Source organism: Antechinus flavipes, chromosome 2 (assembly GCF_016432865.1).
Source record: "Antechinus flavipes isolate AdamAnt ecotype Samford, QLD, Australia chromosome 2, AdamAnt_v2, whole genome shotgun sequence".
Classification (NCBI taxonomy): domain Eukaryota; kingdom Metazoa; phylum Chordata; class Mammalia; order Dasyuromorphia; family Dasyuridae; genus Antechinus; species Antechinus flavipes.
In genome coordinates, this window is record NC_067399.1 from 47722477 (window position 1) to 47748844 (window position 26368).

At 39.6% G+C, this 26368-nt stretch overlaps 1 protein-coding gene across 1 annotated transcript; it reads left to right on the forward strand.

The window, feature by feature from the left end:
* Positions 1–1900: 1900 nt before the first annotated feature.
* On the forward strand, positions 1901–20091 carry NQO1 (NAD(P)H quinone dehydrogenase 1). The gene is made up of 6 exons (XM_051974705.1): positions 1901–2018; positions 6790–6954; positions 7054–7184; positions 14120–14233; positions 16336–16437; positions 18695–20091. The coding sequence occupies exons 1-6, from the start codon at positions 2012–2014 to the stop codon at positions 18998–19000; spliced, it is 825 nt and encodes a 274-aa protein (XP_051830665.1). The 5' UTR covers positions 1901–2011; the 3' UTR covers positions 19001–20091.
* The last annotated feature ends 6277 nt before the right edge of the window (positions 20092–26368 follow it).

The window sequence follows — 26368 nt, forward strand, 5'->3', positions numbered from 1 at the left end:
CTCTCCTCTCTTCTCTTCTTCTCTTTTTCCCCTCTCTCAGTCCCTTTCCCCTTCCTCTCCTCTCTTCTCTTTCCCCCTCTGTCCCTTTCCCCTTCCTCTTTTCTTTTCTTCTCTTTTCCCCCTCTCTCTGTCCCTTTCCCTTTCCTCTTTTCTTCCTTCTCTTTTTCCCTTCTTTTTCCCTTTCCCCCTCTCTCTGTCCCTTTCCCCTTCCTCTCTTCTCTTCTTCTCTTTTTCCTTCTCTCTGTCCCTTTCCCCTTTCTCTCTCCTCTTTTCTTTTTCCCCTCTCTGTCCCTTTCCCCTTCCTCTCTCCTCTTCTTCCTCTCTTTCCCCCTCTCTGTCCCTTTCCCCTTCCTTTCTTCTCTTCTCTTTCCCCTCTTTCTGTCCCTCTCCCCTTCCTCTTTTCTCTTCTCTTTTTCCTTCTCTCTGTCCCTTTCCCCTTCCTCTCCTCTCTTCTCTTTCCCCCTCTCTGTCCGTTTCCCCTTTCTCTCTCTCCTCTCTTTTCCCCTCTTTCTGTCCCTCTCCCCTTCCTCTTTTCTCTTCTCTTTTTCCTTCTCTCTGTCCCTTTCCCCTTCCTCTCCTCTCTCTCTTTCCCCCTCTCTGTCCGTTTCCCCTTCTCTCTCTCCTCTCTTTTCCCCCTCTCTCTGTCCCTTACCCCTTCCTCTTTCCTCTTCTTGCTTTTCTTTCCCCCCTCTGTCCCTTTCCCCTTCCTCTCCTCTCTTCTCTTTCCCCCTCTCTGTCCCTTTCCCCTTTCTCTCTCTCCTCTCTTTTCCCCTCTCTCTGTCCCTTACCCCTTCCTCTTTCCTCTCTTGCTTTTCTTTCCCCCCTCTGTCCCTTTCCCCTTCCTCTCCTCTCTTCTCTTCCCCCTCTCTGTCCGTTTCCCCTTTCTCTCTCTCCTCTCTTTTCCCCCTCTCTCTGTCCCTTACCCCTTCCTCTTTCCTCTTCTTGCTTTTCTTTCCCCCTCTCTGTCCCTTTCCCCTTCCTCTCTCTCTTCTCTTTCCCCCTCTCTGTCCCTTTCCCCTTCCTTTCTTCTCTTCTTCTCTTTCCCCTCTCTCTGTCCCTTTCCCCTTCCTCTCCTCTCTTCTCTTGCCCCCTCTCTGTCCCTCTCCCTTTCCTCTTTTCTCTTCTTCTCTTTTTCCTTCTCTCTGTCCCTTTCCCCTTCCTCTTTTCTTCCCTTCTCTTTCCCCCTTTTTTTCCCTTTCCCCCTCTCTCTGTCCCTTTCCCCTTCCTCTCTTCTCTTCTTCTCTTTTTCCTTCTCTCTGTCCCTTTCCCCTTTCTCTCTCCTCTTTTCTTTTTCCCCTCTCTGTCCCTTTCCCCTTCCTCTCTCCTCTTCTTCCTTCTCTTTCCCCCTCTCTGTCCCTTTCCCCTTCCTTTCTTCTCTTCTTCTCTTTCCCCTCTCTCTGTCCCTCTCCCCTTCCTCTTTTCTCTTCTTCTCTTTTTCTTCTCTCTGTCCCTTTCCCCTTCCTCTCCTCTCTTCTCTTTCCCCCTCTCTGTCCGTTTCCCCTTTCTCTCTCTCCTCTCTTTTTCCCCTCTCTCTGTCCCTTACCCCTTCCTCTTTCCTCTTCTTGCTTTTCTTTCCCCCTCTCTGTCCCTTTCCCCTTCCTCTCCTCTCTTCTCTTCCCCCTCTCTGTCCCTTTCCCCTTTCTCTCTCCTCTCTTTTCTTTTTCCCCTCTCTGTCCCTTTCCCCTTCCTCTCTTGTCCCCCTTCCCTTTTCCCCCCTCTTCATCCTTTTCCCCCTTCCTTCCTTTTTTTCCTCCCTCTCCCCTTCCTCCCCTCTCTGTCCCTCAGTAACCCCGCCCACGAAAGAGTCGCGAATTCGCTGGGCAGCCTCCGGCTCCTCCCCGTGGCCGCTCTCTCTCTTCGGGCTGGCCCCAGGAGCGCCACTATAAAGGGCCTGCCTCCGCTGCCAGCTTCCAAGTGCAGACTCCGCTCTCCGCCCAGCCCGTCTGGCCCCTGCTCCTTTGGCCAATCGGAGGGTCTCTAGACGCTATCTTCGCCCCGCCCTGCAGGAGCGATGGCTGGTGAGTGACTCCCTATCCTCCCGTCCCTACCCGGTCCTGCCCAGGACAGCTGCTCCCTTGTGTGGGTTCAGACTTGGAAGGGGCCAGTCCTTCCCCAAAGTGTGCCCAGGGAGACCGGGCCCTTCCCCTCCGCCCTCCCCTCCAGCCTGGCATGGGTTAAGTCTGTCACACTGGCCTCCGTAACTTTTCTTTCTCTTTTCTTTTTGTTTTCAAAATACACGCATAGTTTTCAGCATTCGCTCTTGAAAAATCTTGTGATCCAAATGCAAAACCTTGTGACCCAAATATTTTTTCTCTTTCCCTTCCCCCATCCTCTTCCTTAGACCGCAAGTAATCCCATATGTGTTAAACATGTGCAATTCTTCTATACATATTTCCACAATTATCATGCTGCACACGAAAAATCTGATCAAAAAGGGGGAAAAAATGAGAGGAAAAAAAAGCAAGCAAATAACATCAAAAAGCGGGAGAAGACTATATTGTGTTCCCTCTGTCCTCTCTCTGGGTGCAGATGGCTCTCTCCAACACAACTCTATTGGAATGCAATTTTAACTTTTCAACATAAAGGATTAAGGGAATGGACAGCAGCCCTAAGTCTTTATTTAGTCTTCCCTGACTGAAAGAAACTTGGAGAGCTCCCTTCTCTGCTTCTCATGTAAAGTCAAGAATTGTAGAACTGGAAGACCTTAGCAGTCTTGAGTTCAACCCCTCAAAGAGGTTTTTTTGGGTTTGTTTTTTAATTAGCAGTGGTTTGGAGGGATTAAAGATAAGAATATTGATATCTTACATTTCTTCTTTTGAAAACTGTGTCCTTCGCCCATTTATGTACTGGGGAATAATTCTTTACCCTATATATATATATATATTTGTGTGTGTGTGTGTGTGTATGTGTGTGTGTGTATACACATATATATATATTTTTATTAAAGCTTTTTATTTACAGCGTATATGCATGGATAATTTTTCCAACATTGACCCTTGCATAACCTTTTGTTGCAAATTTTCCCCTTCTTTTCCCCATCCACTCCCCTATCTGGCAGGTAGTCCAATACATGTTAAATATGTTGAAATACATGTTAGATCCAATATGTGTACACATATTTATACAGTTATCTGGTTGCGCAAGAAAAATCAGATCAAGAAGGAAGAAAAAGGGAAAATATGCAAGCAAATAACAACAGAGAGAGTGAGAATGCTACGTTGTGTTCCACACTCTATTCCAATGGTTCTCTTCATCACTGCACAAGTGGAACTGGTTTGAATCATTGCCCTAAATTTTTTTTTTATCAGTTCCCTTTATTTCTCGTATATCAAACTTTTATCTAAAATGTTTGATGGAAAGATCTTCCTCCTTCCACCCACAGTTTTTTATTCTACCTATGTTTATTTTGTTTTGGCGAAAGCTTAAAAAATTTATGTAGTAAAAAGATCTGGGTTCAGATTCTGCTTTTGATCTATTGTGTGATCCTGGACTCCTGGATCCTTATAATAAAGAAAAGTGATCAAAAATAAATTACTTATATAGTGACTAATATATGAGACATTCTATCTCCAAGGCATTAATGAATGATACCATCCTCTGACCTGTTGAGACAAGATTGTTTATTGCAGGTTTTCAGTTTGGCTTCCTTTGTATCAATTTTTTTGGTCATCTTCATCATTAGTAGTCATCATTTGCCTCATTCTTCTGGCTCTGTTTAGCTCACATCCGTCTTCTCATGTTCCTCACGTTTCTTTTTCTGCCCAATTTGACATAATATTCACATCACCATTTGTTCAACCATTTACCAGTTGTTTCAGGTATTGCTTATTTCTTTACCAGTACCAAATGTTTTTGTTAATGATTGCTCTGCTAATTTTGTGGGTCAGTTGCCTCTTCCTCATCTTCCTGCTGCTGCTCTGGGGTTGTGGCAATTTCCTGGTTTGGGGATCCTGTAGACATCTTAAACTCAACAAGCCCCAAACTGAATTCATTGACTTCCTGTTGACCACTGCTCCAGCCCTCCCTTCTCTTTAACTTCCCTCTTACTGTCCAGGCCCCCATCCTCCTCCCAATCATGAAGACTTGAGCCCTAGGTGCCATCCTCAATTCCCTACACTCTCCCTCACTTTCCACATCCAGCCATTGCCAAGTCTCCTCGATTTTACTTTTAACATTTCTGGAACAATTGCAGTAATCTGCTGATTGGTCTCCTTGCCTCAAGTCTTTCCCCATCCAGTCTGTCTTTCACTCAGCTGTCACATTAATCTTCCCAAAGCACAGATCAGCCCATGTCACCTACCACTCCCATTTAGTAAACTCCAGTGGCTCCCTGTCTCCTCCAAATCAAATATAAAATCATGTTCCCTTCACAGCCTCCTAACTGCCAGTCTTCTTACCCCTTTCTCCCGGAAACCATCTATGATCAGGGGTACTGAGCTCTTTATCGTTCCTTGAACAAGACTCCATCTCCCTACTCTGGCCATTTTCATTGGCTGTCTCCCATGCTTGAAATGATGTCCCTTCTCATTTCTGTTTCCTGGCTTCCTTTAAGTTCCAGCTAAAACCTTTTCCTATCGGTCCAATTCCTTCTATTAATTGCTTCCCTTTTACCCTGTATGTATCTTGTTTGTTCATAGGAGTTTACATATTTCTCCCATTAGACTGTGAGACCAGGGACTTTTTTTTTGAATCTCTAGTGCTTAGTATATAATAGGAATGTAATAAATGCATATTGACTGACTGGAGACTCTTAAGACAGGGCTTATTAAACTCTTTCTTCTTGCAACCCCTTTTTGCCCTAGGAATTTTTATGTGACCCCAGGTATACAGGTATATAAAATAGGTATACAAATCAAACATATACTGATAATAAATCATAATTTCATTGTCTCCCACATTCAGTAACCTAACCCCATATGGCGCTGAGACCCACAGTTTAAAAATAGATAAAATGATCCTGCGTTTCTTGAATGTGTTTCTTCCTTACCTACCTTATTAGAATCCCCAGCTTCTTTCAGAGGTTCATTTGAGTACTTGTTTCAACAAGAAATCTTTTCTGATCCTCCCCTCCCCAGCAACTATTAATGCTCATTATTTCTGGATATTACTTTACTTTGACACACACATACACATGCATATGCACACACAGAGACAGAGAAACAGAATCAGAGAAATTCAGAAACAAGATTTAAGCTCAAATGAAATGATTAAATAATTTGAACAATGACTTGTCTCTTCTTTTTCTTTCTGGCCAATAATGGGTCTACCTGTTTCTACTTTAGTCAATGAGCAGGGGAAATCCTATTTTATTTTCCTTTTGCAATATAGAATATATTTTGGAAGATTTATTATTAAAGAATAAAAATAAGCCAGTGGAATAAAGAACAATAACTGTTCATCCCTTTGCAAGAAACTCTAAACATGACCATTATGAAAATAAATAGCTACTAGGCATAACATTCCTGCATTTCCTCTATATTTGCTAGATTAAAGAAGGTGAGCTGGAGAGGGAGTTGCAGATCATTTTGGCAGTCAAAGACAATTTCCCTTTCCTAAGTCTTGCCCTTCCTTCTTTTGTCCCCCTGTGTTTTTGTTAAAGGAATTTTAAAATCCTCTGAACTTAAATGCTTTTAAAATTCAGTGGAGGGAATGCTGAACTTGGAACCTCTGAGATTTGAATTCAAATGCTGCCCTAGTCACTGACTGATTAGTTGTGTGACCCAGAGCACATCACTTCTTAGTGGATCTCATTTCCTCATCTGTAAAATAAGAGATAAAGTCTGGTTTCTAAGGTTTCTCCCAACTTTAAATCTATGATCCTGTAACCCAAGCAGATTATCTGAAATTCTCTTCAAGATTTTTCATATTGTATTGCCATTGTTCAGTCATTGAGTTGTGTTCAACTCTTCCTGACCTCAGAGAACCCTTCTCTCCTCCACTGTCTCTGTTCAAGTTCATGTTTACTGTTTCCATGATTTAACCATCCCAACCTCTGCCATCTCTTTCTCTTTTTGCTTTCCATCTTTCCCAACATTAGGATCTTTACCAATGATCTTTTCTCAGTCTTTTCCCATCTTCTCATTACATGGCTAACGTATTTCATTTTCAGCTTCAGTATTTGACCTCCCAATGAATAAGCTGAATTAATTTCTCTAAATATTAACTGATTTGATCTCCTTGATGTCCAAGAGACTCTGAGAATTATCTTCTGGATCATAATTTGAAGGCATTGATTCTGCAGCACTTAGCTTTCCAACTCTCACAGCCATAAATTGTTATTGGAAAAACAAAGACTTTGAGTAGACAAACTTTTATCAGCAAGGTGATGTCTCTGCTTTTTAGTACACTGTCTAGATTTGCCATGGCTTTCCTTCTAAAGAATAAATGTCTTTTAATTTCATGGCTATAGTCACCATCCGCAGTGATCCTGGAACCCAAGAACATAAAATCTGACACTGCTTCCATTTCTTTTCCCTCTATTTGCCAGGAATTGATGGGACCAGTTGCCACTATCATAGTTTTTTGGATGTTAAGTTTCAAGCCAGCTTTTACACTCTCCTTTTAGACCCTCATCAACAAGCTTCTTATTTCTTCTTCACTTTGTACCATTAGCATGATAGTATCTGCACATCCGAGATTGTTGATATTTTTCCAAACAGCCTGAACTCTAGCTTTTGATTCATCTAGTCTGGCATTTCTATGCTGTACCTACATATAAGTTAAATAAACAAGGTGACAACATACAGCCTCGCCACTCATTATTTCTGTTTCCTGTGATGTCCCTTACAGCCAAGAGAGCACTGATAGTTCTGGCTCACTCGGAGAAGACATCCTTCAACTATGCCATGAAAGAAGCTGCTGAGGAGGCTCTAAAGAAGCAGGGCTGGCACGTGACAGTGTCGGACCTGTATGCCTTGAATTTTAATCCATTGATCTCCAGGAAGGACATCACAGGTACTTGATCTCCTGTTCTCCTTGGGCCGGGTTCTCTGGACCCAGTGCTATTTCCAGGATGGCACCTGTTTCTCATTCCCCTCTTCCTTCCTTCTTCAGGTGATCTAAAGGACCCTGACAACTTTAAGTACCCAGTCGAATCTGTTCAGGCTTATAAGGAGGGGCGGCTGAGCTCAGATATTGTCGCTGAACAGAAGAAGGTGAAAGATGCAGATCTTGTGATATTTCAGGTATCGGACTCGGGGAGGGGAAGCGGTATGACTGGCATCTCTCGTTAATGTCAAGCTTGTTTTTCATTATCTGTATGATCTTCAGCAAGCCCCATTCCATCTTTCTTCAGGCTCTTCTTCTATAAAATGGAACCAATCCCACCTCCCTCATCTACCTCAGAGCACCTTTGTGAGGGGAGAATGGGGTTGTAAATATATAAGTGATTTCAAGTTAAATGTGATCATGTAATCAAAACTGCTGATATTTGTATAATCCTTTGAAGGTTTCAGTAACATGTCCCATCTTCATTGGATGTTCCCAAAAACTCTGGGAAGCACGTAGGTGAGGTAGTATATGTGTTGTTGTTCAGTCATTTCAACTGTGTCTAGCTCTTCATGACCCCATTTGGGGTGTTCTTGGCAAAGATATTGAAGTGGTTTGCCATTGTCTTTTCCAGTTCATTTTATTGGTTAAGTGACGTGGTCTGGTTCACACAGCTACTAAGTGTCTGAGGATGACTGCACTATCTAGCTGCCCTAAGATAGTGTAATTTAGTAGATAACTTGAGGGGTTTTTTGGTTTTTTTTTTTTTTTTTTTTGGTATGAGCAGGGAACTTCTGGCATGAAAATTCCATTCACTGAAGCAGATTAAAAACCTTCTGGCAACCTATTTTTTTAAATTATTATTATAGGTTTTTATTGACAAAACATATGCATAGGCAATTTTTCAACATTGACCCTTGCAAAAACTTCTGTTCCAAATTTTCCCCTCCTTCCCCCCGCCCCCTCCCCAGATGGCAGGAAGTCCCCAAAATGTTAAATATGTTAAAATATATGTTATATCCAATATATGTATACATATTTATATAGTTATTTTGCTGCACAAGAAAAATCAGATCTAGAAAGAAAAAAAACACCTGAGAAGGAAAACAAAAATGCAAGCAAACAATAACAGAAAAAGTAAAAATACTATGTTGTGATCCACATTCAGTTCTCACTGTCCTCTCTCTGGGTGTAGATGGCTCTCTTCATTACTGAAAAATTGGATCTGGTTTGAATCATCTTGTTGAAGAGAGCCACAGCCATCAGAATTGATCATCGTATAATTTTGTGGTTGGCAACCTATTTTTTATTCATGGTTTTTATTTGTTTTTTGCTGAGGCAGTTGGGGTTAAGTGAGTTGCCCAGGGTCACACAGCCAAGAAGTGCTAAGTGTCTGAGGCCAGATTTGAACTGAGGTCCTCCTGACTTCATGGCTGGTGCTCTTTATATGCCTTCATTCCAAAATCTTTCCCACATTGAGAAAGCAAAAAAACTAAAAACCCTTGTTATAAACATATAATCATGCTAAATAAATTCCCACATTGATCATGTCCAAAAAATACACACATAATATATAACATACATTATCTAGAGATGTATCTACAGGTATAACATATGTATATAAACTGAGACAAACAGGATCCCACAGCTAGTAAGTGTCTGAAGCCAGATTTGAACTCGGGAAAATGAGCCTTCCTGACTCCATTCTGTTGCATCAACAGGCTGCTTTCTTTCAGTAGGTCTTCATAATACTTCTCCCTGAAGTCTTGCCTCCTGCTAGAGCTGGGAGAACAAACTAATTGTGGCCCAGCCATAAATCTGTCCTTTGGGCTAACAAGACTATACTCAATGACTGCACGTTATTGGTCTAGTTTTGCTTTTTGAGATTGAGAATAGACCAGAGAAGACATTGGCAAAACTTCTTCAGAAAAGGGAGGGGAATTTATTTGAGCACCTACTATGTGTTACACACTGCTAAGCATTTCTTCAAATATGTTATTTGATCTTTTCTGGAAGATTAATGCTTTCTAAGGCATTTCCAGGTCTTTTAACCATATAGCAGACTGCAGGAGACCACTGCCTTCTCCTTCTTTGCCTTGCTCTGAAGCCTACTACATACATCCATGCTACATGGTCAGTCTCCACAGAATCACAGAATATCAGGGTTGGAAGAGATCTGGGTGTTGGCCACTCAGTTTAACTCAGATCTAAGCAAGGATCTTCTTCATAACATCCCACAAATGGGCATCCTCCCTGAAAACCTCCATCGAAAGAGCCTGTTTGACTTGGAAATGGGTCTTAATGATTGGGAAATTTTTCCTGATCTCAAGTTTCAATTTGTTTCTTTGGAAGTTCCATTCATTCATGTTCGCCTTGGGACTAAATTGTTATTGTTGTTTGTCCTTTGTTTTCAAAAAATACCAGTGACATCATGGGGTGATGTCTTGACTTGCACATGAATTGGATTTAAGTGAGACAGAGTTGGGGCATTAAAGTCCAATCTTAGGACAAAAGTCAAAATGACTGTGAGGGCCTGTCTGTGGCTCTAAGCCATCTTCATAGACCTCAGAACAAATTGCTCTCATTCACCCATTCCAGTAGGGGAAGGTTTCATATATTTCAGTTAGATCTTCTTCACTGATGGATTTGAGGCCTTTGGGGCAAAAATAGAACAAGGTTAAATTGCCTTTCTATGTGATAACACTTTGAATAGTCAAAGACAGCTAACTCTTCTTCAGTTTAAATATTACAGATTCCTTCAGATTATCCTTAAATATATAGATTTAATAATATCCTTCAGTATCCTGGTTATTCTACTACCACAAGTTTCCATCTTATCAATGTTCCTTCTAAACTGTGGGGATCATAATTGAACATAGTACTCCAGATTGGCTCTGATCAGCTCAGAGTATTAAGTGTCCTAGTATGTGCTAGGTACGGTGCTTGTCTCTGGAGATGCAAATACAAAGAATTAAATAATTCCTGCTTACAATGTGCTTATATTCCAAAGAGAGAAACATCAAATCATAGAACTTATTCAGAATAAATGTAAAATAAATAAATACACATGTAGACAAAATAGTCAAATATCATTTTGTTTAGGAAAGCAAGGAAAGGCTACAAGGAGAAGATGGTGCTTGAGATGCATCTTCAAAGAAGAAACAGATTCTGTGAGGGTTTCTTTATTCCAGTGGTCCAACATTTCACTGGCTTTTCTGGCTGCCGTCTCACATTGCTGACTCATACTGAGCTGGCAGTCCACCCTTCTTCATTTGATTAATCCACTTTGTTCAGAGTCGCCAAGGTTGCCATGGTAGCTTTTAGGCCCAAGTCTCCCACAAGACATTTTGGACTGCTCAGAAGCTTTTTCTACTAGTCTATTTTTCTATCGTTGTTTGTTTGTTTTGTTTTGTTTTTAAATTGGGACAATTAATTCTTTTGTCTTATGTGGTTTTCATTTGTGATTTCTTGAAATAGAGCTCTGAAAAATTAGGCTTTGATAAAAATGGAGCTACCTGATTCTGCCTTTAACCTATAATCATTCTGGCTCTCACTGATCAGCCAATAATCCAGTCCCATCCCAAGCCTCTCTTAATCATTATTTGGGGTTTTGATGGCTCAGAGTGAATGCAAAAAGCAATTGTTTTTGTTCTAGCCAAAGACTCTGAAGGTTGTTCCTTCCTGGTTTTATTTTATTTTATTTTATTTTTTGAGTAGTCAAACTAGTCCATCTTTAGTTTCATTTCTTCTCTAACCTTAAATCACTGAACGGGTGTTGCTTCAAACCAACTGAGACCTGGGGAAAACCTTAGTTTAAAAAGGCCAGGGTTTCCCCCTGCTTCTAGGGCCATCTTCAGTCATCTTGATCTATATCTGGCCATTGAAGTCAAAAGAGAAAGAGGCTGGTGACTTTGTACAGTTCTCCTTCACTTAAATCCAGTTCACTTGTATGTCCATGGCATCAACTCCCTGACATCATTGGTTCTTTTCTGGAATGAAGAATGAACAACAATGTGATTTTGCCCTCCAGATTTTCCATCATTTCCTAATGTTGTGGTGATGCTGCCTAACAGTTAACTAACCCTTTTCCTCCTATTTATGTCTAGATCTCAGTTATTGTCTACAATAGTGTCTGGGTGACTACTTGAAAAATTCTCCCAGGGAACCAAAAGTTTGTTCTAAACATGAGTTGACAAGTTTGGAGTTGCATCTTGCAAGTCTGAATATATTAAATAATTTTTAGAAGCAACCTTCATTTCAACCATCAGAGAGCTCAGAAAACATTAGGCTTACAGGAAACCTATTTTTCTAAGAAAAAAGTTGTTTTGGTTTGTGGTTTCCCCCTACTATGCATGGATTGGTTTTTCCTTACTGACATAATATGATGTTAAGCACTTTCAAGGTACAGAAAAGATAAAACATTCTGAAGGATGGTACAATGGATAAAGTCCTAGACCTAGAGACTATTATTAGCTATTTATTTATTCATTTTCTTTCACTATTATTAGCTTGTGACCATGAATGAGTTTGCCTCAGTTTCCTCATCTATAAAATGGGACATAATTGCATAACTGCCAGACTAGTTGGGAGGATAAAGTGAGATCATATTTGTAAAATATGCTGTAAACCTTAAGGCATGATGTAAATGCTAGATATTAGTCATTTAAAAAAATGTTTCACATTGGATTTAATCTGAGGTACATTGCCAAAGACTGGTTGATCTTTAGATATGTTATTAATAATATTAATAGCTGAATTTAACTGAGCTGGACTCATTAAAAAACACTAATGACATCTACAAATTATAAATTTTCAGCATCAGACCCCCCCCATCCCTAACAAGAGCCATTCCTGACCCCAAGCTGCCTGAGCCGTCTCTTTGGTGGGTATACACTATTTGATCAAGTCCAAAAGTTGACAGATGTTTCCTAAAGTACAAGTACTTTCCCCATCATCTATTTTTAAAGAAATAAACTTTTACCGATATCTTTTGTTTTTACATTACCTAAATTTCTCCCTGTAGTCTACTTCCTTTCCTTCTCAGAGAACATCCTTTATATTTTTTTTAAAAGGAGAAAAGAAAAAGAAAAAAAAAGGGAGAGGAGGGAATCCAGCAAAACTGATGAAGACTTTTAAAAATATAGACAATTTATGCAGTGCTCCATGTTTGGAAAGCTCTTTCTCTGCAAAAGAGTGGGGCAAGATGTCTTTTCATGCATCTTCTTCAGACCCAAATGCTCTTTGCAATTTTGCAACATTCATTTTGAGATGTTTTGTGGTGGAGATTGTTCCTTCCATTTGCCTTGTTGTAGTCATTGAGTATGTTGTTCTCTTGGCCCTGCTCATTTCACTCTTCTTCAGTTCATGTTAAGTTTTCCTGGGCTTCTCTGTATTTATCATATTTGTCCTACTCCATTCCTACATTCATGTAGGATAAATGAGGACATTTATTTTTGACTCCAGAGCAGCCAGGTGGTGCCATAGTGCATAGAGAATACACTATGGTCCCAGAATCAAAGAGATCTATATTCAAATGCTTCCTCAGACACTGACTGTGTGACCCTGGGCAAGTCACTTCACCCTGTCTGCCTCAGTTTCCTCGACTATAAAATGAGCTAGTGGAAATGGCCAACCACGCCAGTATCTCTGCCAAGAATGCCCCAACTGGAGCCACAGAGTCAGCCACGATTGGCTGTGTATTTTGTTCTTTACTCAATTATGTCATAGTTCAATAAGGATTAGAAACCAAACAGCCTGCTACAAAGATTTTCTTTCACGAAGAAATGCCATAGCCAGCCCCAAGCCAATTGAGTGGCTTACTTTGTGAGCATTTCTGTTTGCTGGAGTCGGTGAGAGCCTGTGGTTTATAAGGAGGAGGTGCCTTCCAATCATCATATTTATTCCTGTAGCTCTAAGCCTGGGAAAATATTAACTGGGGCATAATATATGCAAGTAAAATTCTACCTTAACCATTTCTACCTCAATTTGCCATCAAAGGGGATACTTTAGCAAATCTTGGGCATAGTCATTCACACCCACCCATTTCAATCCCTGGACAATAATGGGAATGATAATGTGACCAACAGTTTGCTTTATTTCTTTCTGCTAGTTAAAAAAAAGTGGTTTATTCCAGTCAAAAAAGAAAGGACTCTACGAGGCCGTAGAAGGCAAGTTACTCTGCAGAAGTTGGGAAATCCCCCGCCCCAGCAACATCCCTAATGCAGCATAAATGTAGAACAGAGAGATGTCAGACTCATATAGAAATAGATTCTAGCATATTAACTTAAAGAAATCTCAAATTCACATCGTCTATGCTATACTATATTTTTATTTTGTTTTTGTTAAACATTTCCCAATTACATTTAATTTAATTTTTTTTAATGAGGCAATTGGAGTTAAGTTACTTGCCCCAGGTCACTCAGCTGTAAGTGCTAAGTATCTGAGATCTCTTTGGAATTCAGGTCCTCCTGATTCCAGGGAGTATCCATTATAGCGCCACCTAGTTGCCCCTCCCAATTACATTTTAATCTGGCACTGGGGAGTGTTATGGGTTCCAGGCCGGGAGTCATAGTTCTAAATATGGAAGGAATCTCAGAGAACATCCATTCTGTACCTTTATGTTACAGATATAGATACCTGAGGCTCAGACAGATGAGGTGGTTTCCTCAGGTCACACTGATCAGAGACTGAATTTGACCTGAGACCCTTTAAGTGCAGTCAGTGGAACCTCCCAGCTGCCTTTTTCCAGAATAAAAAAAAATCTACACTCAAATCCTGCCTCTGACATTTACTAGGCAGTTGGTGTAGATCAGTGGTTTTTAAACTTTTATTTTCAGTATCTTTTTCCTATTAAAAATTATTTAGGATTCTCCAAAGCGTTTTTGTTTATCTGGGTTATATTTATAGACATTTACCATATTGGAAATAAAAAATATTTTTGAATTTGTAGACCTTCTAAAAGGGTTTTAGAGATCCCCAGAATTCTCTAGACCATACTTTGAGAACCACTGGATGATCTCTAAGGTCCTTTGCAGCTCTAAACCATTACTATTACTTAGCCAAAAAGAAAAAAACAATCCAAAGCACCACCAAAAACCTACTAACCAATTTCTTCTTCCCTTTTGTCTTTCAGTTTCCAATGCAGTGGTTTGGGCTGCCTGCTATCCTAAAGGGTTGGTTTGAAAGAGTTTTCATTGGAGAATTTGCATATTCATATGCAACCATGTATGACAAGGGACCCTTTAAGGTAGGTGGCTAGGGCTGGTTTTCTTGTAGAAGTTTGGATTTCAGCTATAGTCTGGTTTCAAAACTCATCAGGGATCAGAATCAACTCCTGTATCTTTGGGAAGATAATTAGAAAGTGCTGGAAATTAGGCAGGAGGAGAGAAAAAACAGGAGATAAAGGGAACATATTTCTGCATGTGTAGCCACTTTCAGATAATGTGATATTTATCCTTCGGGTTGCAAACAATGTAAGAGAAGAAAATCTATATTCTCCTTTGTCATCAATTTTAAGTATCTCTAGGTCCAAGGTTCCTATTATCGAAATGGTTTTTTGGGGACTGGTCAGAGGCCATTACAAAATTATCATGTGGTTTCTTTTCCTTAATGACCAAGATGGGTCCTCAAGACCAGATTCTAGAGTCTGAGTCATTTAATTAAGACAGCCTCAAGACTTTATCCTGATCAGCAACATGGTGTACACTGGGCACATATTTCAATTCAATCCAATACACAGTAATTACTTAAGCACTTAGTGGGCTTTGGTAAACCTACGGGTAGGCGGAGAGCATGGGCTAGCCAGGCCCTCAGCACACTTCAACCACAGCCTCTGTTCATGGATGGCCAGCCCCTGGGCATACAAGGGCAAGCCAGAGAAAGCTCTTCTCCTCAAAAAGGCACTTACCAAGTTAAAATTGTAAATACTTGACCGCTGGGACCTCAGAGTCATCCCCAGCTTCTTATTTGTCCTTGTCCCACATATTCAACATGTTGCTAAATCATTTTTTTTTTAATTCACACAGTCACGATCTTGTATCAGGACCTTATCTCCTCTGGTCTGAACTACTCTTGATTGGTCTTAACTCCCTTATCCTGAATTTTTATTTATTCTATAGCTTCCTATACATGTATACGTTGCGTCCCTCAGCACAACAGAAGCTCTGCAAGAACAAGGGCTGTTTCATTTTTGCCTTTCCATCTCCATTTCTTGGCATAGTTCCTAATATACAGTCAGTACTTTGTAAATGTTTCGTTGATTGACTCATTTATGCACTTAACAAACATTTATTAAGAGAATAAATACATCCATTCAACATTTATTGAATAGATACCTACTAAATGTCTGAATGTGTGAATAATATTGGGCACATAGTAGAGGAGACATAGAGTTTAGATAAGATATAGCTCCTCACCCTCTGGATCTTATAGTGTAGTAGACATTATCTCAAATGTTTTTGTCCCCAGTTTCCTTTTTACCCCATGGGGTCTTAGAGAAACAAGCATAAAGACATAATTGCCCTGCAACTCTGGAAAAAGTTTTTTATAAAGTACCTCATCATTAAAAATTTAGGGGTGCATAAATTCATATCACATGATATATGATATATCTGACATGCATAAATATGCCTGTGATATGACATGTATTATTTATACATATATGAAGATATTTATATGTATATAATGCTCATCATTATATTCACATTATATGTTGTATAAGTAATTTACCTAATTAAATGTGTAAATTATATATGTTATTACATGTATGTTATATTATTAAATGTATAAATTATGTGTATTATAAAACTTTATATAACCAAGGAAATTTTTAAAAGGACTAAATAAAAGTGAAGTAATATTTGATTCTACAGTCCATAGGGAGTCGCTGATGTTGATTGAGTAGGAGAGTAACTTAGACCTTTGGGGATATTAATTGGAGAGGGGAAACCAATTAGAAAGTCACCCTACTTTAGAGAGCACTGTTTTAGATCTTATTCATTTTGTAGTATTGTCATTGGAGGTAGCAGCCTCCATTAATTTAAGATTGAGGGCTTCCTTTTCCTCTGGCATTCACTCGCCAAACAACATTCTTGCCCTCAACTGTCACCTTCCCACAAATGGAACCGTCCCCTCTCCATCCTCATCCCCCCTGTTTTCCATTTCCTCTGTCACCATTTCTGCAGAGTCATCCTCACTCAGTAGGGTGGAGGTGCCCCAGCATGGAGCTGTATAAACAGCCCATAGGGCAGGATGATGCAGTCATTTCCCAGGAGCTACCTCATTAATCTCCTGTCATCACCAGCATCGCCTCTCTGAGGTCTGGAGAGTAATGAAGTTTTTCTTCCCCAGAACAAGAAGGCCGTGCTCTCCCTCACCACTGGAGGGGCTGGCTCCATGTATTCGCTGCTCGGCGTCCATGGAGACATGAACGTCCTTCTCTGGCCAATCCAGGTACCTTATTTTCAGTGTATTTTGGGTTAATAAATGAACCTTCTCTGGAAGCTCTGTTGTGGAGAGGCAGAGTGACATGTGGCAGGGGACATCACAGAGAACTCCCGGCGTGGGGCATTCACTCCTTCCTTCACCAACAACCCCTTCAATGCCAGTTGTGTGTCTTCCCTGATCTCCTTGTACAAAGACCCCATTTCCTCTTCATGGCCTTCTGACGACTCTGACCATGTAACCTTCTGAGGGGAAGCAGAGTCAGGGCTGACCTTGGAGAGGTTTCCAAAGCCGCCTCTGACGAATGCAGTGAGAACTGCCGTGGCATTCTAAGCTCTGCAGAGTACTTTGTGTGCATCATCTCACCACAACCCCATGAGATGGCTGAGATTATCCCCCATTTTGCAGATGAAGAAATGGAGGCTGAGGAACGCTAAGCCATTTTGTCCCGTGTGTAGGTGTCTGAAGCGGGATGTCAGCTTTGAAAACGATAAGTGCTTACGCTAGCTTGTCAGAGCTCCAGACAAGGGAAGTTAGAGATGCCAGGGGATCCTCGTGGATGGCTTTTCCATCCCTCTGAAGATGAAGTTACAGGTCCAGATGCCTGCCCCCAGACCCAAAGTCAGAAATGGGGCGGTTCTCATTCCCCAAAGCGCTTTTGACCAGTGGAAATCCTTCTTGCTCACTTCCTCTGCACCACCCGCAACCTTCTTAACGGATTCTGCTATCCGCGCCAATGTCTCTGCCTCCCTCCAAAACCATGAGCGAAGCAAGCCGCCATCTTTCTTAAGAGAAGTGTCAACCTTGTGGCCCTCTCAGAACACAAATGGTTGTTATTTTGGGTGATCACCATGAAATGCCCCTTGGGATGCCTGGGGTTGGGTGCTTCCCTGGGCTTCCCAAGGAGCCAAAGGAGCGGCTCTCTTCTGTCGTACAATATCCCCCAGCTTTTGTAGCTTCTCCAGTCATTTGGCAGGTTGAGTATCCAGAGAGGGATCTCAGAAAAATCTCTCACTGGGCCCGGACTACGAAAACAGTTGCTATAAGTAGTTGGTGCATAAAGTTTCTTTTTCTATTTCTTTGATCTCTTTTTGCTCAAGGTCTAGCAGTGATGGCACATGCTATGTAATTGGCCAAGACTTTCAACTCTTCATGGACTCAAGTGTGAACAGGGCAACTTTGCTTTCTTAGAGGGTATTTTCTCACTAGAAATTCCCTATCCCAATTAAATCTGAAGTTCAGTTCTTTATCTCCGACCCAATCTCTCTTTCTCTGTCTCGTTGTTTCTGTCTCTTCCTCTCCTCTTTTTTCTTTTCCCTAATATCTGGGTGTGTTTGTCTATCCCTGTGTCTGTTTTTTTCTCTGTGTTTCTGTCTATGTCTCTGCCTCTTTAGTTCTATCTTTTCTGTTTCTCTCAGTCTCAGTCTTAGTGCTCTATCTTTCTGTGGCTGTCTCTCTATCTCTCTGTGTTCCTCTTTCCCCACTTCCGTCTCTTTTTGTTTCTGCCTCTCCATCTCTCTTTATCTTTCTGTTCCTCTCTCAGTCTCTGTCTCTGTGTATGCCTCTCTTTTCCCCATTTCTGTCTCTTTCTGTGTCTCTGCTTCTATCTCTCTGTCTCTATCTCTATTTCTGTCTCTGTCTCTATCTTTCTCCCTGTCTCTGTCTCTTTCTGTGTCTCTGCTTCTCTATTTCCTTCTGTCTTTCTCTCTGCCTCTGTGTGTCTCTCCCCATTTGTCTCTTTCTGTGTCTCTGTTCCTCTATTTTCTTCTATCTCTCTTGGTCTCTGTCTCTCTGTCTCTTATGTGTGTCTCTCCCCATTTGTCTCTTTCTGTGTCTCTGCTTCTCTATTTCCTTCTGTCTTTCTCTCTCTATCTCTGTGTGTCTCTCTGTCTCTATGTGTGTCTCTCCCCATTTGTCTCTTTCGGAGTCTCTGCCTCTCTGTTTCTCTATGTCTCTCTGTGTCTCTCTCTTCTGTCTGTCTCTTTAGATTCCATTCTCCTGGACTGACCCCATCATTTCACTGGTCTAGGGAACTCACAGTAAGGAAATCCCTTCCCAGGGAAGCTTGGCTCTGCAACTCATCACCTTGTGTCGGGGGCACCGAGTCGTTGGGGTCGGTCAGTCAGTATCCGCCAGTGGAAGCCAGGCTCTAACTAGCCGTGATTTCCTGGGTTGTTTCTCAGGGCAGCTCAGTTACACGCGTTCTGGAAAGCTGCGTACTTTCCCATGCATTCTCTGACTCACCTCCATGTCTTCTGTATTCTAGAGCGGCATTCTGTACTTCTGTGGTTTCCAAGTCTTGGAGCCTCAGCTCGTCTACAGCATCGGACACACTCCAGCCGACGAACGGCTTCAGATTCTGGACAAATGGAAGAAGCGCTTGGCAACCATCTGGGAAGAGAAGCCGCTGTCCTTTGCTCCAAGCAGCTACTTTGATCTGAACTTCCAGGCGGGATTCTTGCTAAAAAAAGAAGTGCAGGAAGAACAAGCAAAGAAGAAAGATGGGCTTTCTGTTGGCCACCACTTTGGCAAAAGCATCCCAACTGACAACCAGATCAAAGCCAAGAAATAGGACACCCCAAAACTCATTTTCTCCTAATAATTTATCTAATAAACTTTTAATTTTTAGTCTTCTTGACCTGCCTCTTCAGGGCTCTCCCCTCATATATTTTTGGGGATTGAGCTAAGACGAAAGTTCAGTGGCACTTAAAAGCTCCTAGTTACTCTTTGTATTTGAATTCTTCACTTTAGTGGGATCTAAGATTGTCCCATGGTGTTTTCTTTTCTATATTAAGTTGACTGATCCTGATGTAGTTCCTAATTATTTTCATTACTTGGAGTTTACCTATAAGGTGAGATTAAGTAAACTTTTTATTGTTGCAGAATGAGAGTTGGAATTTATATAGAGCAGAACATTGTGAATGTATTTTAAAATTAAAAAAAGTTTAATCACATGAGTTTTTTCTTAATTTATCATCAAACCATTTGTGTTTCAAAACCTCCAAGGTATTTACCTGATTTATGTAAACACGATAGTAGATTCTAACCTTCTATTCAACAGGAGCTATGACTTTTAAGTTTCACTGTATTTGTGATTCAGGATTTTCAGACTCTCTCCCTCACTCTCAAATGTTTCTGTTTTATTCAACATCCATCCTTTTTTCATTGATAATTAGATTCAGGTTTACACCATGTCATTTTGATTTGTATCTTTGGCTCCTTTGTTTTTCAGAATATAATATTCCATTCCCTTCTGTGGTTTTTAATTGATACAGAGTATTTGAATTTCATTTTCTGTAGGTCGGAAGGTCTTTTGGTTGTTTGTAGAATTTGTTACTTGCCCTCAGAAATGGATTACTTAATTTAAATGCCACATACAGGATAGGTTGGTTTGTTTATTTGTTTTCTTGGAAGTGATTCTGTGGATTCATTTATTGGTGCTTTCTTTTTTATATTGAGAAATTCTACGTAGAATTCTTGTATTCTTTCTTGCATTATGGTATTTGTCATACTCTTTTCAGAGGTTTATGATCCCTCAGTTCTTTTTTACACATCTTGTATTTAGCTTGTATGGTGATTATGTATAAATTTAATGTTATTGTTTTTCTTAGGTGATTTTTTCTAAATTATTCTTCACTCAAATATATATTCATTCTTAATCAATTGGTCTCTCTTTTGCTTCTTTGGAAAAACTCACCATAATGGATTCAGATTTTTCTGTTTTCCTAATTATTTTGACTGTGAAGGCCCTAAATTTTTCTATTTATTCCCTTTTATTTTGTCTTTCAAGGTTCTTTTCCCCTCTTAAGCCATGTGGGACCATTCTACTACAGTTCCATTCTTGTATAGAAATTCACAGGGTCCTCTGTCTAATTTCCTTTGTTTCACAATACTGAGAGATCTTTATCATTATTTAGATATCTTAGATATTTTAATTCCATCTATTTTATAGATGGTTGTTTTCCATAATTTTATCTTCTTTTACTCTAGATTTTAAACTAAATTTTCTTAAGATCTTTTTTTTATTTTTAATTTTTAATTTTAAAATTTGGTCCTTCACCTCTTATATTTCCCTTTTGTTCACATAATTGTCTCCTTTCCCTTTAATAGCAGGTACCTGGGAACTGGATCTCAAAGTTAGGTCTTTACATGTCCCATTAAAATCACTAACATTTGACCTATAGGATCATCTAATCTTGTTGCTTTCTCAAATTTTTCTATTCTGATCCCAATTTCTTTAGGAGGATCAGGTGCTATTGAAGATTCACTCATACATGAAAGCATAGATAATAACACTCTTGCAGATAGAGACTTTCCACTTCCAGGCTCAATAGTTACACAAATGAATTTACTTATAAGAGGCTGACTTTACTCCAGTTATAATTTAAAAAAAAACTTGGGAGGGCATTTAAGTACTTAGTTCCGAATTATTCCTACATTATTTTGAAACCCTTAAGGTCCCTTATTTTGTACAAACATATACATCCAAGTAGCAGACAAATGATCAGCCCAAGCGCCAGTTCACCCAATCATTTGGAATATTGAATGACTACATATTTAGATTGAAAACAGTAAGCTCTTAAACACTTGCATTGTGCCCGTGTCTTCCATTAATCATTTACTAGAAATTTGCTCTAAGAGAAAAAAAAAGAAACATGAATTTCATGGTAATTATAGAACAAAGGGAGGAGGAGCTGCAAAGTGTCATCACATGTGTCATTAGGGATTTATATTATGCTCAATAAGCAGTTCTAATTTTGGGCCTAGGTGCTAGGGCTTGGGTAACATGACAGCACCCTTGGATGAGTGAGACCTTCAAGATTATGTGATAAACACAGTGAAGGTTGTATTCTGCTTGCAGTGTCCTTGTTAGGTCTTGCTATAGTTTGCATCTGGTTACCATATCCTTGTTATGGTTTTCAACTTAATAGGAACCTCATAAGGCCATGTGCTGGTCAGTTTGAGTAAGTTACCTTACATATACAAGATTATTTGATGGGCAAAGTGTCTTTGTAATAGCTTTTAACTCCTTCCCCCTTACAATGGCTTTCAGCTCAATAATATGGCATTCATCCCAATAGTATGGCTTTCACCAATCAGGACTCCATACCTTTCTTTGGATCCCCAGAGTATACATAGTGCCCGCAACACTGGGAGCCTCAATAAATACCTGCTGGCTTGACTTATTTTGGAATTCGTCTTGTGAATCTTTTTACACTGGCTTTTCCCTTGCTACCACAACTATGCTCATATCTTTATCGTGCAAAAAGAAAATCTCCACTTGAAACTTTCATCCCATTGAAGCTGTCATACCGTATCCCTCTCCCTTTTTAATGTTACATCTAAAGGGTCCTTTCCTGAGATTAATCCCATGATTCATTGGAGGATCAGCTTCTTTACACCAGGAGAAACTCTAATGAAGAATAGTGTGTATGTGGGGGGTGAAGAACACCCAACTGAGAGAGGACCAGTGGTCATAGTATATAACTTAGCAGTCCCCATTGTAAGTAGAGATGGCGAAGTGAGCAGTGCAGCAGCCTGGGATCAGGAGTACTCATCTTCCTGAACTCAAATCTAGCCTTAGATGCTCACTAACCATGTCACCCTGGGCAGATCTCTTTACCCTGTTTGTTTCAGTTTCCTCATTTGTCAAGTGAGCTGGAGAAGGAAATGGCAAAGCATCTCAATATTTCAGCCAAGAAAACCCCAAATGGGCTCATGAAGAGTCTAAAAAAGGCCAAATAACAACTGTAAGCAGAAGAAAATAGCTTTTATCCATTACATTAAAGTATTTGTTACCTAAGAACTAAAGGCTTGTCTTTTTTGATCATCTCTTTTTCTGTGGCAGTGGATCAGTCAAAATGCATTACTAGGAAATTCAGGATCTAGTCCTGGCTGCTTCCTTCCTTGCTAGCTATAGAACACTGGGCAAGGCAATCATTTTGGGGCCTTACTTTCATAAGTGCAGCAGTGGGAGATGAGGAAACAGGGACTCAGAGAGGTTAAGACATTTGGTCAAAATCACACAGACAGTAAATGGCAAAGTTGAGATTCAAACTCAGGTTCTCTGACTCCAGATCCAGAGTTCTTTCTAGTATATTGTGTAGCCTCAAGCCTGTTTCTACCTTTGTAAAATAAGAACAAAAAGTTGTAAGATTTTTCATAGGACCAATCAAGTAGAATGGAATTTATTTGTTCTATATTAAAATAAAATACTTATTATTATCCCGTGGGAGTTCTCCCTATCCACTATCAAACAACATACTTTATGAACTATATCTTGAATCTTTAAATCTTAAAAAAAAATTAAAGATCTTGATATTTTTTACCTTATTACTGCCATTTCCAGGCTTACCCCAAAGAAATCCTTTCTCTTCTCCCCCCTAACCATCCCTTATGATAGAATCCTCTGCAGTGGGGACCAGAGGATCAGGGTTGGAATTTTGGTTCTAGTAATCTTTCCACTTGACTTAGGCAGGGACCTAATTCCTTTTAGCCTTATTTTCCCCATCTGTAAAATGAAGGGGTTGAGCTAGAGTCAGAGTTTTAAAATCCACAGATTTTAGAATTTTTGATTCTTAGAGTTTTAAATCTACAATCCTAAATTAAGGAAAACATTTGGACACGTTGATCTTGCCTGACAATGGCCTATCTCACCTTATAGTCATGTATACCCCCTTTCTGCTAAATTCCTAAAATTTGGTAATGAAACTGCGACATCACGTGTCTATTAACAATGGAGAGTCATTATGTAACACTTCTAATTTACCATTTAAATTGTGGGACAGTCTCTTTGTCTTAGGCCTAGAATCCACGCAAGGCTGCCCTCTTGTGATTTATTGTAGAAAAACATGAAGTTGTTGCCTAGAACCCGAGGTTTTTAAGGAGCTGAGCAATGATGAATGATGGGGTAGAGTTAGAGACCCTAGAATCAGAGGATTTAAGTCCAGATGAGTTAAGATCATCTTCTCTCGGCCTCTCCCTTTACAGATGAGGAAATTGTTAAATGATAACTGCCTTATGGAACAAACACTAACCTTCACATTCTATTATCTCCAACTTCCATGGCAGAGGGACGAACATTTCAGTGTTAGAAGATGTACATCTACCACCTTCAATCTCATTTTCATCTTGTAAATAATTCTCAAATAGTTAAATATAAAAGTAAATAAATATTAAACTGAGTAAATGAAGTCATTGTCAAGTAAATAAAATTCAAGTCTACAAAAACAAGGGGTTATATGTGCTGCAACCGAGTCAGGGATGAAGCTGTTGGATGAAATAAAATCAAGCAAAAAGCCTTTTGCTTCATTATAGCTATATCATTATTTTATCCCAAAATGGAATAATGAAACAGTAAAGTATGGGAGGAGTAGATCTTGCTTGACTTTATAGAAATTAGAGTTTGTTGACGTTCGTTCTTCATTCTCGAAGAAGATCGATGACATCAGGAGAGGGAATGCCCAAAGTGGCAAGGGAATTGGATTTAAGTGAGGCAGGGTTTTGCAAAGGCATCAGTCCCAGTGTCTCCTCCAGAGTTTTCAGAGTCCAGTGGCAAGATATTGGTCCATACAATTTATATTGCAAAAGGTTTATCAAACCCTTTGATCCAGAAGTGTCTCTACTGAGTCTTTATCCCAAAGAGATAATAAAAAGAGGGAAAGGACCTGCATGTGCAAAAAATGTTTGTGGAAGCTCTTTTTGTACGGGCAAGAAACTGGAAACTGAGGGGATGCTCATCAGTTGGAGAATGGCTGAATGAATTATGGCATATGAATGTCATTTTTCCTTTTTCTACTATTATAGCTTTTTATTTACAAAACATATGCATGGGTAATTTTTCAGCATTGATCCTTGCAAAACCGTCTGTTCCAACTTTTCCCCTCCTTCCCCCCATCCCCTCCTAGATAGCAGGTAGGGGAATATTATTTTTCTATAAGAAATGATTAGCAGTCTGGATTCAGAAAACCCTGGAAAAACTTACATGAACTAATGCTAAGTGAAGTGAGTAGGACCAAGAGAACATCATACACAGTAACAGCAAGATTATTTGATAATCAGCTCTTCTCAGCAGAGGCAATCCAGGACAATTCCAATAAATTTGGACTGAAAAGCGCCATCTGCATCCAGAGAGGGAATTATGGAGACTGAATTCTGATTGAAGCGCATTATTTTCACTTTTTTGTTTGTTTTTTCTTTTTTATGGTTTTTCCCTTTTGTTCTTATTTTTCTTTCACAACATGACTAATATGGAAATATGTTTAAAATGACTGTATATGTATAACCTACATCAGATTGCTTACTGTCATGGGGAGCAGGGAGGTAAGGGAGAGGGGAAGAGAAAAAGTTTGGAACACAAAATCTTACAGAAATGAATGTTGAAAACTATCTTTATATGAAAAATAAAATACAACAGAGAGAAAAAAGAAAAAGACAACTGGCAGTGCTCTGGATATAGTAGGAGATCTTGGCCTTTTTAAATTAAAAAACTAGAGTACTTAAAAACTAAGTAGGTTTGTGTAGGTCTCTAGGGCTTAAGTTTCAGTGATCTAGTACTACTTTTTTCCAAAAATGCATTTTCAGTCAGTCAGTCAACAATCAACAAGTATTTATGAATGTTTTTTGCACTCTTAGGTTTTCAAATTGGGTCTCTCAGAGGTCTCATGAGCTTCATAGGTCCCAAGGTACTCTGTGAATGACCACTCCTTAAACCAATGCTTACAAGTCCCCATAGGTGAGCTTACCTCGCTCACTTAAGCAATAATCTAACAGTAGATACAATAAGTCTGAAGCAAAAGGCATTTACTAAGATGGCTTAGTAAGAATAATCCTATAAAACATTCCTCCCTTGTAAACCTGGGACATATTTCACAAATACAGAATCTGTGGGAAGAGTGGCGCACAAACAGGGAGGCACATAGATAGGGAAAACCAGTAGACAAATGAGGCAAATCTCATTTCTCGTATTGCCTTATCCTAAGGTCTTACCTTATGAAATTCTTAACTTAGTAGCTTCTTAGCTCCGTGAGATTTTGGAGGCTATATGAATCATACTATCAGTTGGAAATGAAAGAAATTCCCACTTACTATCCAATATCCATCCTTTTTATTGTCACTAAATCATTAGTAATATTATTTTTTAGCAAGAATGAGGTAATTAAATATGCTTCATTATTTTTTAAAACTTTGGTTTTATCACTGTGATACAATGACTTAAAGGTCTGGTTCTGAATCTGTTGTAGGGGCTTTTAAACAATTAGCATTAACATTTGTAAAGTACTAACTGAAGTAATTACAACAGCTTGGTGACATATTAGATGAAGTGCTGGATTTGCAGTCAGGAGGAACTCATCTTCCTGAGTTCCAATCTGTTCTCAGACACTAACTAGCTATGTAACCCAGAACAATTCATGTCACCCTGGGTTCATGAAGAGTCGGAGGCAACTGAAAATGACTGATCAACAAAATGGAGTATTATATGATTAAACATCACTGAAAATGGTAGAGATTTGTCTTCATGTTCTAAATGCTTAGTTATTTAATAACTTGACAATTGTGGTGGCTTCATATTACCATAAACTAATATCACAAGATAAAATATACATAAATATGTATGCTTATCACAATATGTTTAGCATTAAAAATAGTGTATATACATAGATATTTCTAGTCATTTTGATTTTAAATTTAGATGGTTAATTTTTGGGGGGAAGGCTGGAATTAAATTACCTGGAATTCTCTCCTTCCCCACTTCTGTCTCCTGGCTTCTTTCACGTCTCAACTAAAATTTCACTTTCTGCAAGAAGCCTTTCTCTGTTTCCCTGTATGCTTATACCTTTCCTCTGTGATTATTTCCAGTTTAGTTTATCTTCCATTTTCTTTGTACATAGTTACTTTCATGTTGTATTTCCTATTAGGTTTCTCAAGGGCAGTGATCTCA